This window comes from Papilio machaon, chromosome 18, assembly GCF_912999745.1.
Source record: "Papilio machaon chromosome 18, ilPapMach1.1, whole genome shotgun sequence".
Classification (NCBI taxonomy): domain Eukaryota; kingdom Metazoa; phylum Arthropoda; class Insecta; order Lepidoptera; family Papilionidae; genus Papilio; species Papilio machaon.
The window spans coordinates 6,323,961-6,343,587 of NC_060003.1; the positions used below are offsets into that span (position 1 = coordinate 6,323,961).

Consider the following 19,627-nt stretch of genomic DNA (forward strand, 5'->3'; position numbering starts at 1 on the left):
GTATCCCTGGAACGGCTGGCTCGATTTGATGAAATTTGGCACAGATTATTATTATTTTTTTTTAATTTCGCGCGGAGGGACTCGCTTGCGACAGCTAGTATTAGTATAAATGTAGAGATTAATTAGTTTATTATTTGCAGTTTTTGGCTCATTACGCCACTAATGTAACAAATAACAGCTAGAGTTTTAATATTAACAAAAAATTCTGTTTTTTTTTGTAATTCATCTAAAGTTGTCTTAAGATCGTAATTTCAACTCTTCATCATCATCTGAGGCGCTACAGCCACGCGTGGATCTGCGCCTGGTCAAATAAATTTCTCCACGCTGGTCTACTTTGTGCTTTTTACATCCAGCTCTTAACGGCGATATTTTTGAGATCGCGCTCGACGTCATCTAGCCATCTCAACTTCGGCCTCGTTATTACTACTGATAAAAAAAAAGAAAAAAAAAAAAACAGTTTTCCTTAATTTTTAAAGTAAAACAACGATTGTAAAAAAACATTTTTTTATTTATTTAAGAATCAACATTCATAATTATATATAATTAAATTATATAATTATAATTATTATACATTAGAATTTATCTTAAATGTACATATATTTTTCTATATAATGCAAATCTTATCAAAGCGAGATAAATTTAAAGTAGGTTTCTATTCGATAATAAGAAAAAATTAAAACATTATAACGTGAATTTTCACTGTCACAAAAGCATATTTTACCCGACTACCAAGAGGGTAATATATTTAGCGTATATGTTAGTTTGATTTTATGTACGTTGTTGACGGCCTGGAATCTTGTTTGATAGGCCTAAAATCAAGACAAAATTATTTCTTTAATATTACCATGGCTCCTATGAATAAAGGCCTATGTGTAAACTGACAAGTTTTCAAGAGCGGCTCAAGTTTCAACCATATAGAAAAATAAGCCACAAACGCCCTTTTACGTCAGCAGAAAAAAAAATTACACCTGTAAATGTGCATTTTTTTTAGTTCATGTTGTTAATTAAATTGAGAGGTAGCTTTTAACATATTAAAGTAAAATTATCAATTTGTTTCTTTGACCCTTATTCATAGGACTAATCGATTAGGAGACAAAAATCTTTATTTGAGTACAAATTAATAGAAACCTTCTTTAAATTCTCACTATAAAATAGGACATTTTTAAAAATGATATGGAAGAATTGATCTATTAATAACTAAATACAATTCATTGGCATTTGGAATTTACAATGGTAGTCTTTGGATGATGTATTTACAGGCCGCTAGAGTTCCATTCTTCTTGCTATCTCTGTGGCATCTGGTGGTAAAAGTTATTGTTACTATATTAATATAATAGTAGGTAAATAAATGAATAACTGCTTATATAATCGAACATAAATAAACGAGTCATTGTCCGGTCCTGACTGTCGACCTCCATAAGCCTGATTCGGGTAAGATAGAAACGTTTATAAGCGAGGAAAATATCACGGTCGCTAGGACTCTCGTTTATCCAGGTTCGACTGTATATTGAAGTTGGCTATTAATATATCAAAAAAATGTAAGAACTTGTAATTTACGATTTTGCTAAATTGGTAACAATTCATCATGATTCTACTTTTTATACCATTTTAAAGGATTTGATGTCACATAGTTAGACTCTAATTCCACTAAGCGATGAGACGCGCGACAACCGCTTCTATGTGAAATCTCCATTTCCACTAGAGCGGCTGCGACTCGAATTTATAAGTGGATATATATTGAATATGCTTAATATTGTAACTTACGATGTCATCGTGGGGTGTGGGAGTAGCGTACGTCGCTTGGAGCGCGGGGGCGGAAGGCTGGCCGTCCTTGTGTATGTCTCGTATAGTGTAGCTCTTGCTGTCACTGGACTCCAGCACCACGCGAGGAGGCTCGCTATCTGTTGGGCATTAGGCAGATTATTTCAAGTCTTACAAATGAAAAAAATGTTTCATTACTTTAACTTAAAACGAAAGCTTTTTATAAAGCTTTATAAATTCAAAATAGACGAAGTAAGAGTTGTTTATTTAAAATTATTATTTGAAATTTTTTCTAAGAACTAGTGATCGAGGTCAAAGTTATATCACGTTATAAATACTACTTATATCCTACAATTACACTGACCACTAAATGTCAAAGTTAAACAGCTGATCGGTTTAAATATGGTAGCTGAAATATATACGATGCCGACACAGAGCACGCGAGAAGTGAATTAGTACGGGTTGACCTTGCCCAGTAGGGCAGGGTGTTAATAAATTTCCTAACTCGCCGAATTACTGTTATGAATCACGGCCGTAAACAGTGTGACTAATTAAGGTAAGTTAAGGTGGTTACCCACTGCACACTGAACATTGAAGCTTTGCAGATGCTTTATGATATAGCATACGAAAGGCGATATAATCGCTAAGATATCGAAAGGTCAAAGTAATTTAACAACGTGACTAGCAACCGTCTAAGTATGGTGTCGATGTAGTTGATACAAATAGGATGCAAAATGCATACAGTCTATCCTTCTTGCGGAAGAAATTTTGATTCGAACACAGTCATGTTTTTTAAATATCAGCAATGGTCAAAAGTAGCAACACATTTGCTTACAAAATAGTGTGTTTCCGCCCTGAACTGAATCCCAAGCGCCCGTGTGGAATATTATTAATTTTTGCTGTATTAATTTCTGGATTTTTCGATGACGAGTTTTCGTAATACTTGAGTAAGTTTGGTGACCTAAATATTTTAACCGAAATATACAAATGAATTCTTTTTTACTCAAAAATTCAGAAATCTGCATAGTCGTTATCTACTGTGAGATATTAATTTAGTTTCAAAGGCACTTTTAGGTACTTCTTTTGTAAAAAACTAAAAGATTCGATTTAAGTTCACAACTGACGTGTATTTTGAAGTTAAAATGAATTCGTATAATTGAATTAAATTATTCATTATAAGTTTTCAAAGTAAAAGTTCTTCAGTGATGCATAATGTATTAACGTCTGACCTAATTTTACAATTTATTAAATATATTTGATTTAGAATTTGACTTTATTTAAATCATATTGTCTTTAGCTAAGAAAATTTCTATAGGAGAACCGTCGTAGGGCGATGTGGCGAGACTTTTTGTGTTAAAAAAGTCATGTCTCGCCACAAAAACTTCACACAGGTCGCAGATATTTTTGGTGTTTTCTAGTTGTTCTTTTTGTCTTTCGCTGTGGTAGCTGTTATGTAGAAATTGTTCGTTGCGTTGGTCGAATCGTCCAAGTTTTCGAACAAAGTTATATCGGAAACAAATGTAGTTAATTATTCAAATAAATTTTAAAATTGGTGACAACTTTTAGCCGAAATACTAAATTCCGGTAAACGACAAACTTCTTATCAAACTCGTTTCAAAATTATATTCATCAATAATTTCAAATATAGGCAAAAGCGTCAAACAAAGCTATATATTATCAAATAAATTTACAGCATTAAACGTCGGTTTTTGAGACCAAAATCTCTGTATAAAACACATCGTTACCCCTGTCATTATCTTTGACAAAGCAAAGTTAACAACAACATGTTTTAAACGGGGATTTTGGTCTACGATAGATCATTTATCTACGATAAATCATAGATGACTATGACTAAAGAACTTGTAGGAATGTTACCAGATTTTGGATTAAGTATGTCAGGTTTGGTCTCCATCTTGTCAGCAGGCGCGGGGTATGCGATGAGGTATCGTCTGCCGTTTGCGTCGACTTGCACCACGCTTTGCGATGGCCTCTTGCTCGTTGACGCATTATCACTGCGCCTGAGTACAACAGAAAATTAACTTGAAATAAGGACGAAAATTAAACATACTATAGAGATGATGATGATGAACTTTAGTAAAAGTTTTAAAATACATACATAGAACTGTAAGATACCCAGGTTAAAAAAAACATCACAAGACCACCAGACGGATTAAAAAAGCTATGAGTTTGGTTACTAAATGAAAATGTAATGGTATGAAATCTGTTAGCAAATATTATAGGAATAATAAATAAAGAATAAATTACTTTTTCAATACCAGGACAACGATGGCAGCAATCGCAGTTAAACAAGCGGCCAAACCTGCGAATGCCGCAGCGGCCGGGAATTTTGAGTCTGATCGTGATGCGTTCTCTAAACAAGGTTAAAAATACAAAAATCAATGTTAACCAATCATTTTATACATTCAACTATACAACTAAGATCCGTTGAGCCGTTACGGAGAGACCTTCAAACAAACATACATCCATCCATCCATCTAAACATTCGCATTTATAATATTAGTAAGTAGGATAAAACAAGTTGTGTGTATTTGTTTAATTGAGGTCTAGAAAGCAGATTCATCTCAAATTTGCAAAAAATATCCTAGTAAGAAGGAAACATACCTGTTTGTTTCGCAGCATCTCTGTAAACCATATCTCTGAGAATCACAGGATCTGATGCACCTTTGTTATTTCGAGCAAAAATTGCCAGCGTCTCGTCTTCACTTAAACTATCAAGCTCAAGTAAACTAATGTTCAGCCATACCACCATATCTAGAAAATTAAACAGGACCTAATAACATGTGTTATTTAATTATTTATTTAATGAATTAAATTCATAAATTCTGTTCAAAATGTTGAGTACTATTTGTTTCAACCGACCCAAAAAATCTCAAATTAGACAAAAGATAATTTCTACGATAAAGGTTGCCGCTACATCTATTTAGAGACGTTCAGAAGACTATTCTAATCAACTTCCTAAGATACTGTTTTGATTAACCATAGTTATAATATTTACACTTGTGCTGATAAATTATTTAATAGCGTTGTTTTAATTGTAAGAAATACTCACCATTTCTTTCAGCCGTTGCATTAACGAGGACTTTTCCAGCATCTCCTAGAGCTTCTAAAGTGAAATGCTGTGACAAGCCGCCGTCGTACCCGGCTGTGCATTGTATCGTCAGGTAGACTTCACCATTTTTCATTATCCTCTTTGCCGTGCAATTCTTTGGTGGTGATGGACGGGCTAAGGAATAAATGTATTTTGTTAATTACAACCAGATTTGTTTGGCTGATGACGTCGGCAGTTTGTTATGATTAAGGTGTTAGGCCGTAAGTTTATAGCTTAAATATTATGTTCGTTCCTTTCCTTAAATTTTAAATGATGTTAAAAAAGTATTAACAATAAAATAATATTCAAAAACTATAATAAAATTTAGCACATTTTAAATATTCCTTGAATGGGACTTCAGCGCATGTTGGGAAACCAAATGGATAAGTAGAAAGTTGAACGTACTAAGTTTTCTCGTTACCCATTCCATATTGGACGCGTTCGTGATTGCTCCGAGTTGCAAACTTCGCTCGTATTTTAAACCGTATTCGACGAAATTCAGCCGTGGACCGCGAAATTTGATATACCAGCACATTTTAATGAAGCTACCGGAATTAATCATTTTGTTTATCAGTTCTAACGGATTGCTTACTACGATATTTATGTTGCTTTATGGGCGTCCCGCAAGGCATTATTTTAAGCCTTACTATATCTGAATTTTATAACTTTGGTAATTTTTATATTTCATTAAATAGTTAAATTTGAGAATCTAGTACAAAAAAAAAAGTAAATTATCAAGACTTAGTTAACATTTTTCAGAATCAATTTCCAAACGTTAAAGTGGGCTACAAAATTTTTTACCTGTACCAGAAATTTCGAATTTTTCCTATAAAGCTCTTAAAAAATTAACAAGGAAAGTTTCATCAGAAATGTTAGGGTAGTGGAAACTGGTTTCAAAATTTCGCTTTATTTCACACGAGCCTTCAGAATTTTTGTCTGATTTTAATAAATGAAAATAAATGTATATCTCACGTAAAATGTTGTTCTACTCGGATTTTATTCACAAATTTAGAAATCTTATAATTTCAATCATTGCAAATGATGAAATATCCAATATATTAAAAACATTAAGTGTTAGTTTAGCTTTGGTTAATTACAAGGTACCTGCTGGTACAATCTGAAAGACGCAGGGTTTCTTCTGTCGGCCGACGGCATTGGTGGCGCGGCAAAGCAACGAGCCGTAGTCGCGTTCGCTCGCCGCGCGGTACCGCAACTCGCTAGCTGTGCCTCCCGTCGATACTTGTTCGAGAAATATATTCTTTAATTTGTTTAAGGATGTACAGTAAATTGGCCAAGAGTTGTATATAGATTGTTTTTTTTGGATTGGTCCCTAATATTTAGAAGAAATAGTAGTTTTCTTCAAAAACTTTAATGAATAAAACTAGTCTATTAGAACGTAATATTATTATATATATGTTACCGTATCTAGCGGGTGAGACTTGGAAGCTCTCGCCACTGTTGTTGAACTGCCAGTAGAAGCTGACGTCGGCGGGGTCAGCACTCACTGTGCACCGCACGCGCAGAGACTCGTCAAATCTCGCGCCGATTAATAGCGGTGAAGGCTGCTCGCAGACTGGTGCATCTACAGTATATAAGTATTTTCCTTTAAATTAATCAAAATAAGTGGAACTTCAGATTCGATTTTAAGCCATTTTGGATAAAGGGAGAATGTGGGATTAGTGGGATTTAGGTTTACTATATTTCTAGAAAGTAAAGTCCTATATCTATATGTTTTTTATGGCACTTTACAGCATATTTAAGGTTCCCATTAAACCTGTTTAACAATATGCGAACATAAGAAAAAATAATACATACATTGTACTCTAAGATATACCGCCTGACTGCTGGCCTCGCCGATCTGGTTGGCGGCACGGCACGTGTAGAGACCGGCGTCGCGTCGCATCACTCGCTGCAGTACTAGCGACTTGGTGCTAATGAAGACTCCAGAAGACATGTTTTGTGTTACTTGCTGGTCCTATAAACAGTGCTGATATTGTGATGTGATTTCTACGGTTAAAGTTTTTAATTTGTAAAAAATATTGTACTTTTATTTTTTATAGTATGAGGTGGCAAACAAGAGAGCGGCAACTTGCTTTTGCTACAATCACGAAGTGACCGATGCCCATAATCATCTCCAACAAGTTAACCGGTCAATGCGCAGCCTACCTTAAGTTGACAGAGGAAAGACCTATAAAAATGATATTTTCGCTTTCCATGCGTCCCCTCTCCCACCGAATCGCCGAAGTTTTGCTCGATCTCCGATTGTGTTTTGTTTTATTTTGTACCTTATTTGATCCGAATGTTTAACGTCCAAAAGTTTCAATAGTGTATTGATTTTCAGCTCAGGTGTACACAAAGGTCTACTTCTCGAATGCTTGAGAAATATTGGCCAATTTGCGCACCGGCGGCAACGGACGCAGTATTTTGTACATGATTATATTTTATGTTCCTTGTTTTAAACCGCAACGCTATTCGGTGGATCGGAGGTTTAGCGGGGAATTTCACGGCGGAAATAAGCCGTTTATTTCTGTTAAATTTGAAATTTCACCTTCTCATTTGAATTTTATGGGATACAAAACATTATTTGGATATATTTTTAAAGAATGAGATAAATCTCTTTCAATTTCTTTGTTCAATTATATGTTATGTGAATTATTGTTCAAAAATCAAAAGAATACAACAAAGTTCTAGCGAAATAAAATAAGTAATGATTGTGGGAAGGACTCAGAAATCGAAAAATAGTAAAAACTAACATGAAAGGAAATAAAATTAAAACGTTAACATTTTTACCTTCCATAGATTTCGTTGCCATGTTGCAAATCATGATTTAATATTTGAATAGAAACAAGTAACTTGAAGTAACCTCTTTCTAACATTGTCAATAGTCAGGTGAAGATCGTGTTAATATTAATTACAAATTAATTCGTGTTAACTCACTCACGTTATGGTACCAGGAGATGCGGTGCTCTTTAGGGTTGGCTCTGATGTTACACTCGAAGTACACGTCATCGCCTTCCTTTATGTCATTGGGGTTGAGTGTACTGCCCAGTGACATAGTGAGTACTGGTCTGTCTGTTATATAAACTTTTCATGTTATTTACGCTATAAAATGTCATTAATGTAGTGGAAGTACTGCGCCAAATGTATAAGTCTGTACATATTAAGGCCACTAGACGTACAAGAGACCAAAAACCAATTTAAATACATACGATTGAAAATATAAATTTTTGTCTTCAACTATTTCATAGAATCAACTTACAATTTTAAAGATTATTAAGTTAATTGGTATAAATCCATTTCACTAAAATTTCACACATACAAAGGAAGAACCAATTATCCAAGAATCTTTGAACTAGAAGTAGTAAAATAAAAAAACTATTTGCAAAATGTTTATTTTTTGCGTTATTAGAGGTACTTACAGACTACGGTCATTCTGAAAGAATCTTCCAAAGCCACTCTGAGAATGGGGTTGTCTGCCCGACACCTTATTACAGCCGCGTCGTCTTCCGGCTGAGGGAGCATCGTCAGCCTGCTTATTGTTGACGTCTCGTTCGAAAACTCCGTATTCTGCGACCGAATTCAATAATAAAACTACGTTGAAATTTAGAAATGAAAGTTTTCTATTTTAAGGCAATTAAAATGCTACTTTATAACATCGCATTCACAATGTTTAATTACTTTTTAGTAATTATAAGTACCACGAATTACATTTAAGAACGGCTTTTTAGGGCTCTAGCCTTAAATCACTGTATGCATATGACAGTCACACAGACAATTATTTGGGCTTGTAAAACTTCCAATTGTCTGTGTGACTGTACCATCTATACTAGCCTAGCCTGATATAATTGTGATAAAAATTATGATATAATTTGCGTATTTTATAGTACCTTTCCTCTGGTATATTTCCTGTTCTCTCTGAACCATGTGATCTGTGCAGGCGGGCGGCTGCCGTGTGAGATGCATACGAGAGTCACCTCTGTGTCTGCTGAGACTTGCACTGGCTTCTCCACTATGTACACTGATGTCGGACGAACTATACCAACACATTTTTAAGTCAATTTATCCTTTTATTAATGATATTTTTTTTTATAATACATCGTGACAATCGAGCAAATTGCCCGATGTAGCTAAAAATAGCAATTTCTCCGCTGCCTATCAATTTTTAAATAGAACTAATTACCTACTGAGCTCCATAATGTAAGTTAAGAGAAGGAATTGAAATCATATCTATAGGAGTAAGTTGAAAAGAAATGATATAATCCAATAATTATCCAAAATTGAAAACAGTAATCTGTTTAAACTAAGTTAAGCGAGTAGTAAATTTGCAAATGAGTTGGTGCACAGGAAATCTCCTACACGAATGCACATAAATCCATTCGAGACACTAACTACTTGGAAGCTTATACCATTAAACGTGTTGCAGTTTAGTATTAAACATGTACAGATACTCGGATACCTCGACAGAATTACGCAAATAATTAAGTAGAACGTATCTACCTGATGAGGTAAACAAATTTAAATTTACTGCACTTTACAGAGACGGTAAATTCAGGGGTTTCCAATCTTTTTTTGGTCAGAGAACGCTTTTATTCTAGCAGCACTATATTCTTAGCAGGGAACTACTTTGTAAAAAGTACAAACACAAATAATTTTAAAGTTACTTTTCCAGTTGGTTTACAAATCTCATATAAATTGTATTTATGTTGATACGAATAATTTTTCGAAATTTTTTCCTGCTAGGATCGTAGACGTTATTGTATTGTCTTCGCTAAGTCGGTGATCTTGCGTACCAACCCCACCACCAGCGCTCTTCTTTATTTTAGCTTCTGCAGACCGCTGGCTGGTAGTCCACGGACTACTTTTTGGGAACCTTTGTGCTACATGAAATAAACCAGTTGATTCATTTTGTTAACAATGAATTAATAAAGACTAGCTTTTACCCGCGACTCCGTCCGCGCGGAATAAAAAATAGAAAACGGGGTAAAAATTATCCTATGTCCGTTTCCTGGTTCTAAGCTACCTGCCCACCAATTTTCAGTCAAATCGATTCAGTCGTTCTTGAGTTATAAATAGCGTAACTAACACGACTTTCTTTTATATATATAGATATATAAGATGTCAAAATATATATTCGATGAGAATTAAGACCCACTGTTAAAATCTATATAAAAAGTTTTCATAGCTTTAAAATTACAGCGTCATAGTCGCACATTGATACCAGAAAATTAAATAACAGCTGCAAAATCCAGCGACTGGATTATAAAAGTTTGTTAGAAATAATAAACAAATAATGAGCAAAATAGACTTTAATTACAGCATTAAAATATCTAGAAATGTATCGAACAAGCCGTAAAGCATTCAAAGCGTCTCAACTGCAAATCCTAGCTGCATTAATCAGGAGCGTAGTAACGTGCCAAGACAAATTCGTATCTCACGATTTGTGTGCTCGGCTTTGGCGCAACTTAATTCTGGTAATTGCCTTTACTGAAGCATCCCCGATACGTTCCAATAGCCCCCTCATTATATTTGAAATTCGAATGTTTAGCTTAAATTACAAATGAAGCTATACAAAGATAGTTGTGTTTTGTGAAATGTATTCGAGTGTTGTTAATGTAAAATGTATCAGTTATTGTTTGAAAATAAACTTAAAATGGTGTAAGACGTAGGATTAAATATACAACACCACTGGTGTTAAATTAATTGAAATTACATATATTTTTTAATTTTCCTGAATTTATTGGTGAAATGTGTTTTAAAACTTAAGAAAAATATTTGATTTTTAAATGTTTAGAGATGTTGAGATAATAATTAGAACGTTATTGAACTAAAACATGTGAACATTACACCACCACACAACCACATTTTACAAGCAATATCTCGGAAATCAAGGACACTTATAGGAAATTCGTTCTACTTACGATGCATTTCAACTCTAGCTGTCCTCTCATGTGGACTGAGTAACGCTGTGTTGGTGGCCTGGCATCTCACTGTCGTGTTCAACCAGCTCCTCTCCGCGCCCCCGATGGAAATCTTACTGACGATCACCTTCCCATCATTCTTCAGTATCGTGTGATCTTCTATTGTTCTATTGTTGATCAGCCACGTGAGCGTTGGTTGTGGACGACCTGGTTGACAAAGATTGTTTACTAAGTTAAATTATAATTATAAGAGCAGGTGTACAGTGGTATAGCTTATTAATATATGTTCGTTTATTCGTGTGAACACCTCTTTATTCCATTAAACATATCTGTGAAAAAATGTAAAATAATACGAAAAGAACAAAAAAAAAATCGAAACAAAATTACAAATACCTATCAGATAAGGCTCAAAAGAGTTTAAAAAGTTTGGGTAACAAGCCAGGCGATTGGTTGCCAATCTTCCCAAATCCAATACGGTCGTTCCGAGGCTGTGAGCTCAAAACTTAGCTTAAGATATACGAGTACCAACTGTCACAAAGTTTTCTAGATTTCCTCAACCAGCCTACAAAACACCGAAGCTCGATAATATACGGTACAAAACTTACCAATAAGATTTGGAAAAACTTTTAAATTTACTGCAGATGATGTTGATGTTGATTTTAGAAGAATTTTCTGTTATTTACCATCATTGAAATTTTATAAATGGCACATATAAAATATCAAAGCGGAGCCATAATTTTTAATAACTAAACTCATCTATTTCTAAATAAGAAAAAAAAAGATGCCAAAACATTTTCTACACTAAGCCATTGAATTCAAGAGTATTCACTAAGTCAGATCGTCGGTTGTTTCTGGTGTACAACCGATGTATTGTTGCTTTGAAAAATAGATTCGTTCGTCTGGAATAGAAAGATCATTTATATCGTACAGTAGACCTCATACGGTTCGAACCAGGTCGCTTATTGCCGCTAAGATTGGATCCATTGTAAAATGGCCGACTGAAAGCGAAACTACCAATACAATTTTGACATGTAAAATATTATAGATTGGAAATATTAATAGATAAATTATATCGGAAATTAGAAATTAACTTCCGTCTTTTGAACGTATAATTTAAATTGGTTTGTGAATTTTGCAACATATTCACTATTTTATATAAGCGAGTTACAAATTAATGCCATTCGAACTGTTGGTTTATGAGACCATAACCTCTGTATAAATCATGTCGTCATCCCTGTCATTATCTTTGACATATTAGAGATGTTAATCTATATATATAAAAGAAAGTCGTATTAGTTACACTATTTATAACTCAAGAACGGCTGAATCGATTTGACTGAAAATTGGTGGGCAGGTAGCTTAGAACCAGGAAAAGGACATAGGATAATTTTTACCCCGTTTTCTATTTTTTATTCCGCGCGGACGGAGTCGCGGGTAAAAACTAGTATGTTTTAAACGGGAATCTTGGTCTCACAAACCCACAGTAAGTGGATTCACTACTTAGTTACCAAAATTAGCATAATATACAACAGTATATGTGAAAACATTCTGCACGTCTATAAACAGTACGAAGAAATTACTAAGTCATTCATCAAATCAAATATAACTTCACCTAACCTTTGCCGCACGACCTACTTCCAGATAGACTTGAAAGCAAATCAATATACACACCATGGAAAAAACTCGAGGGCAATGGGTGAATGGAAATGTATTGAAGCGTAGAAGTATGGTAACGGGACGCTTTCAGTCAAAGGATATGGGAAACATTGGATACGATACATCTGATTTAAGTAAAGATCTTTGAAATGTTTCTTTCACTTGCAGATCCCTAAAATTATCTGTTTGTAAAATCTTTTTTTTTTTTTGATGTGAAACATCTATAGGATCACTTGTAAACCGAATTGTTGGCGTGGCGACGCTTGCCGTGGCGACGGGTCGCCACGCTATACTGAGGTATACATATAATTTTCTTTAAAATTTATTTTATTTAAATTTTTATTGTTTAATTGATCTGTGGGATAGTAGCTATTCTTTAATCAGTATTTAGTCTGTACTAATATTAAAAAAGAACTGTCAACCTGTTAATGTCAAGAAGTTTAAAAAAGCATTGTGTGAATTAAAAGTTGATATTTTTTTCCATGTTAATTAAATAAGGATTAGGATTTAAAATAGTAGCATTAAATGTCGTTTCTTTCTTTCAAACAAAAGAAACTCAGTTTTGTTTTATTTTATCCTAATTCTGAAGAAAACAAAAACGTTATATATACGTTTTATGTAAATAATATATATATATATATATATATATTATTTTAATAATATTTAATTTTATTTATTTATTTAATTATAATATTTAATATTTTATGCATATTACTTGGACACAGACGATGTTTCACATCTGCCAGGCGTCCCATGACGGCTACAATTTTTTTTTAAACTTGGATAATTATTTAACATATTAATCATGAAGGGATACCTTAATACACACTGAAATAGTGTATAATGGTAGTAGATCTTTTAAATCCGTCTGAAGAAATACTAGTCCTGTCTTATACTAGTCTAGTAAGGTCCTGCAAGTCTTATCCACTTACCATTTACTAAAGTTTGACGATATCTCTAAGTGTCTAACTAAGTAACTTTCTTCAGTTGCCTCCTTTTCATTATGAGTTTGTTTATACAGTATTATTATATTACTCAAGGTGATCATCTGATAATTTCGTTAAATACATGGAATTGAATAATTGTCTGATTTTCTATACCATTATTTCCCATGCTCATAGTCTTATTATGCTAATGTTATAAATGTGAAAGTTTAGATGGATGACTGTTAGAAGATATCTCCAATTGATTTCGATATTTGGCATAGAAATTGTAGAACATAATCTGGAAGATCACATAGGTTACTTATTAACATTTTCTTTTTAATTTCGCACGGACGGAGTCGCGGGTAACAGCTAATATATTCCTTAATAACTCACTTTTACCACGATCCAAATTGATTTGCATATCGGCACATAGCAGGTGAATACTTTATGAGCCATCGTAAATATTGCCTTAATCTCCACGTGCTTAAACTTTAGACATACTTTTTGAATTCATTTTATTAAATCCTAGTTAAATCATATTACCCTTGGGTTCCACTGTCGAAAAACTTGAATATAAATTGTCTTTCTTTTTTCTATTTGAAAATAAAAGATACTAAGATGTATACTGTTGAACAGTGGAAGCCTAAGGTTGTAAAAATAGCACGTTTCTACAACGTGTAAACCTCGAAATATATGATTTGAACCGGAAATGTTTTCGTCTTTCAGTGGGTCGGCTCGGACGGCTCAAGTTGAGTCCCCTCCGACTTGTTTACGTCGGTGTCTCGGCCCTTTGATCTTGCCGCGGGCGCGCGGCGTGTCATTTGATAAATTGGATCTTCTTATTCCAGTTTCTGTCAACTTAACATTTTACCTTTGTCCTTATATTTTTTGATGTCGTGGTTTTTACGAATACAGGTGAAATGTTTGTTATTTAATTGTCTTTTAATTTTACAACATTACGTTGTTGATTACGTTTTAATTTTATTTCGCAGTGCTAAGAATTTTTAATACAAATTCAGTGGCCTGGATAGGTGTTTCCAGTTGGACCAATCGGCTTAGTTAATTTTTTCCATTGGGCCGATCGAATCCATGGAATCTGATGTATCGGTAGATTGATTGACCTAAAGGGTAACCCCCGTCAGGATGATTTAGAAATTTAAAAAACGTTAAATCTCGCTACATAGACATCAGAACCTAAAATTAAATTAAAATTACCTATGTACCATAAGGTCTTGTCACAAAATACGTTTCCTTTTTGAATAATAACCACCACGATACTAATTTTGTTTTATGCGGTTTTGTATTGTCTTAATTCAAGATGACTAAAGTTAATGCAGTTCTGTGAACTGTCACAAACACACAGGACATATAGAATAAATATATCTCTACTATTGCACTCGCTAAAGTAAATTACAGACTCGTAACTTTTGTTCAACGTAAAATAAAAATGAACGCGCTCTGGACGTCCATTGTTGTCGTAGGTAATTGAAATAAATAAATTTTTAACAAACGACGGAAGCGAATAGTCGCAGGACAGACGCGGAGACAATTTTATATTGCGGCATATATCAAAAAATATACGTTCGAAATTTAAAAAAAATAATCATTTTTCTTAACACTATAATATGAAACTTAATTTCAACTAATTAACATTCTAAAAGGAAATCGATAATTTTGTTCGGCGACGAGATTGTTATATAAAGACTGGCAAAAGATGTCGCTAGTATAGAGTTACAACACGATGTTGAATTTCATTTCATGAATACAAGTTTAATTTGACGTCAACTATTTATTTTTATATTGATGTCAATTGAATAAAAATGTTTACTTGTTATATAATATAATAATATAGTATAATAACATGAAATTATAGTTACATTAAATTGAATATATGTATTAGAGCTTAAAAATACCATTTACACGCAATTTTTCACTTATTCCGTACAGTGAAAATAAATTACGAAATATACGTGACATCAAGTAACATTTCATTCGGAAAAATATAAAATAACTTGAATCATTCTCACGGACTCACAATTTGCCACAAAGGGCACAATCTGGAGGACGAAAGGTGACCAAGATTGTCCACCACTCTGGCTATTTCGAGCTGAAATGTCGTAGATATGTTGAGGATATATTTATTTTGTACCTACCTATTTACTATCAATTCTTTATGAAATTGTGAAGGTTAAAAAGTACGATAATTCATATGCGTAATTGTTTTATTAATCTGGATAGTCTCTCTTTGTTGTTAGTTTTCAGAGCTGTACAACAGCACATCTGTTTGTTTTCTAAAACAGGCTTAGAGGGATAGCAACAGTACTTTAGCTAGTCTCAATCATACCATGTTTTACTCCACTATTTTATTAAAGATAGGCAAACAAATCTGCAATTTCCGTTGTCTGTGGGCAACGCTCGTTTCACTATTTTGACGTATCCAGGTGGTTGCTTGCTCGGTTACCACCCTATAATAAAGCTGTCGACTGCGACTCCGTTCGTGCAGATTTAAAAATCAATTAGTAGCTTATGTGTTCTTCCAAACTACGTTTTACTTCTATGTTAAATTTCACCGCGATCTATTCAGCCGTTCTGGAGATATCCAAACATTCACATTTATAGTATTAGTAAGATTTAAATAATCTATTTCATGTAATAATTGAAATTTAAAGAATATTATTTAACTTAAATATAAACTTCATAAGAAAATATCGAAATTTCTAACAAAAAGCAATTTTCTTTCCTTCACCGCAGTACAAAGCACCCTTCCTTTCTATGCGGCCTCTGTTGTTTTATTCCTTTGATGTTTTCTTGAAATCTGTCATTTTACAAATTGAATCTCTTAACGTTTCGTTCATGTCATGTCATGTCATGTGTATTTTTTAATTTATATTTTTGTAAAATAATATTAGCAGAAATAAAATGTTATTTAAGTATTGTATAATTAGCTTCGTGTTAACCTTCTCTATAGATTGTGAAATTACTATTTATGTAAACTGGAAAATGTTTAAAAGAATTTAATTAATATTGTAAAACACTCTGGTACCTACATATGCACCTGTATATTGCTATGCCCTTACAGGGTGTTACATGTAAGTTCTAAACAAGAAATACTGTAACATGCAATAAAGGAATAAATGAAATGAAATAAATGACATGTCAAGTTGGCCAGCCTTTGTGTTTATAATTTGTGTTCTATATGATGGGTAAATATGCTTGAGACGTATCTTTCAATATAAGCTTAAGGCTTAAAGCTTAAATTACTTTGGAAAATTAAGTACTAAAACATATTATGTACTTGATACCCTTCCGTTCCTATTTAAATTGCGGTTATTATTTATCATTTACAATGGTCGAATACAACCACTATATTGTCTTAATATATAACATGAAACACAACGATTGTCTACAACTACGAACTATAAACAGGGTGTCCCAACATTAACATTCGTCGTCGCACCCGCAAACTAAAATAAAGCCAAACTATAGGCGATGAGAACCCAAAATACACAACATTCCGAGACACATTTCAAATGTTTGTTATTTAAACAACTTGAACATTTTGACAATGGTCTCCTTCTGTTGTTTACATGCCCATCGACTTAGACTGCTCCTACAATACAATTAAAATTGTAATCTTGTTCTTTGAACATCAAAATTTAATAAATCTTTAAGTTCTTAAGTAATGAAGAGTTAACTTAACCTCCCCCACTGATTTTTTAGATTACCATTTACTTTGTTTATAATCAAATAATCCATATAAAACACATTTTCAAAACATTGCCTCGTCCGTGTTCTTTTCATTATTATTTTTAATGTATCGAAAAGAGGTAAAAAAATTACTTATAGTTTATCAATGAAATTGCATTTGAAGTTTGCATAATCTTTGGTGTATACGTTACCTTTGAGGTTGGTTACCCTGGTTTCAAAGAGCCGGTACCGGGTGGATCAAATTTATGTTGGTCGTTAATAACTTTTCGGCCACTGATAATATTGTATATTGATAAATATATTCTTACATACTACATATTATATTTTTGTTTTAATTAAGAATATTTTACATAATTACTTTTCAAATTGCCAATTAAAATTAATTTCAATTAAAAAAGTGGCGTGCGCCTTATGAAAGGAGACGTTGTAATCAATTTAAATAATTTCCTTTTGCAATAACATCTATCTATATCTATATATATAAAAGAAAGTCGTGTTAGTTACACCATTTATAACTCAAGAACGGCTGAATCGATTTGACTGAAAATTGGTGGGCAGTTAGCTTAGAACCAGGAAACGGACATAGGATAATTTTGACCCCGTTTTCTATTTTTTATTCCGCGCGGACGGAGTCGCGGGAAAAAGCTAGTATTCCTATATAAAACAAGTTAGCAACACAATATGAATACTAACATAATTAGATTGTTAACTAGAGAAGAGTATAATATCTTACCGCCTCTTAACTCGCAGAGCAGAGTAAAGTTGCCGCCCTCTTCCAAGGGTCCAACCACGCCCGCCACGTCTCTACCATTCTCGTCGTATAACAGCAACTGATGTGGCGGAACTGCACAAATTAAACATTCATTGATACAGATATTTTCTACATTTTAAATTACAATATATATTATATATATAGTATATTATAATAGTACCACCACCGGCTACGGAATGCCATGACTCAATCAACCAGTGGTCAGGGCTGCAGATACAGGAACCTTCTCAAAATAACTGCCTTTTGTAATGGACTCTTAATCCAACTGTTTAGTGAGAGCTTCTTAAGATGTTAGTCAAAGCTTTTCGCTATCAGTCCTTTCACCGATACGACTATCGGAATAATGCTTGAACTGACTCGACTTTATCAGTTAAGAAAAAAAAAATTACCGACAACGTTGAGTCGTATCTGAAAGTTGCGAGTCGGCGAGTTCTTGAAGTCGACCCTGCAGCGATAGATGCCCTCATCGTCAAGCTGTACCGCCTCCACATTGAGTGAGGACGGTCGTGACATGGTGACGAAGTACGCGCGTCGACCGAACGCGGCCGGGTCCGACCAGTGTAGTGCTTTGTTGAAACTGCGCCCGCGCACGTCGAAACTAAGAGAATTAAACAGTTATAGTGTGACGGAAATTCCATATTTTTTGCTTTATTAAATGCTAGTGTTAGTGACTATTTTTAATTAATTTTCCTCCATTTTTGATTTTGTTGCGTAAAATTGTGGAATTTGAATTTTTTTATTGCGTAAATTGTAAGACATCCTTCTTCGATGGAAGGTACATAATTTTATATTAAATTTTACTAAATGCTGTAACTAGTTATAAAACATTTACAAGATGAGCTTACATTCTCAGAAGAAATTGTAATACCAGAAAAAGAGACTCTCTCAGAGTTTTTTGATGCGTACAGACGGTTCCCAAACTTATCTTCCATACTAAATCTAAACTTAGGGCCTGACTTAATGTCACTTAAAAATTATTAGGAAAGTAAGACATACAACATAAAACAAATCATCAAAATTTCTTAGCTCGTGGAAAGTATGGTGACGTCACAAATGCATACGAATAACGACATATGTATATTCAAAGCTGTCACGATTGTAGCGACATAGCGTGTAGGTCAGTTCCGGTGGCGTCCCTCGAGAACGATACACAAGCGTTTCTATTTCCGCATGACGTCACAACATCCATTGTCATCTCTCTGCACCGGTATGACGTATAACAAGTTGTGAGTAAATAACTTGCGATATAAATAAAATACAATTTAACAAATCTTAATAAATGTATAATTTACTTGATTTTTCAATGGAAACCTACGTTAAAACCTTTTTTCTATTCATGCGTGCTAAAACTACCGAATTATTTCAATTTGGTTATTACATTTTTATAAAATAGTTTTTCAACAATAACAAATGTAGTTTAAAAGATAAAACAAGTTAAAAATTGTACACAAAAATGTCTAAACTGATTTCGGTTGAAGTAACAAGTAACTTTAGGGGAAACGTTTTTTCAAACGCCTTATCTTACTCGAAATCCGAGTCACATTTATCAAAAGCCGTGCGACGTGGACGAACGTAAACCTCACAGACTTATGATGTTAATTAGCTAACAATGTATGTAGCATTTACACTAGGCTTTAAAGGAAGAGGAAGACCAAAGAAAGTATGAATGAATAGCGTGAAAGAGGATATGAGTAAGAAGGTGGTAAATTCAGATATGACGGCTGATAGAGATGTATGGAGGAGTGCTGACCCTCCATAGGGATATGGGCAGGTTGAT

General features: G+C 33.7%; 1 protein-coding gene across 1 annotated transcript in view; it reads right to left on the minus strand.

Annotated features, from left to right (window-relative positions):
- Positions 1-1,068: 1,068 nt before the first annotated feature.
- Positions 1,069-19,627, minus strand: part of LOC106707663 (nephrin) — a 35,296-nt gene continuing 16,737 nt past the window's right edge. The window contains exons 2-16 of the mRNA XM_045682332.1: positions 18,240-18,448; positions 17,812-17,922; positions 10,789-10,995; positions 8,758-8,903; positions 8,290-8,437; positions 7,812-7,942; positions 6,686-6,845; positions 6,291-6,452; positions 5,975-6,109; positions 4,832-5,005; positions 4,384-4,533; positions 4,027-4,132; positions 3,637-3,779; positions 1,765-1,901; positions 1,069-1,298 (exon numbers count right to left, since the gene is read on the minus strand). Of these exons, the coding sequence (XP_045538288.1) occupies positions 1,284-1,298; positions 1,765-1,901; positions 3,637-3,779; positions 4,027-4,132; positions 4,384-4,533; positions 4,832-5,005; positions 5,975-6,109; positions 6,291-6,452; positions 6,686-6,845; positions 7,812-7,942; positions 8,290-8,437; positions 8,758-8,903; positions 10,789-10,995; positions 17,812-17,922; positions 18,240-18,448 (2,134 nt within the window). The 3' untranslated portion in view covers positions 1,069-1,283. The remainder of the gene's footprint in view (positions 1,299-1,764; positions 1,902-3,636; positions 3,780-4,026; positions 4,133-4,383; positions 4,534-4,831; positions 5,006-5,974; positions 6,110-6,290; positions 6,453-6,685; positions 6,846-7,811; positions 7,943-8,289; positions 8,438-8,757; positions 8,904-10,788; positions 10,996-17,811; positions 17,923-18,239; positions 18,449-19,627) is intronic.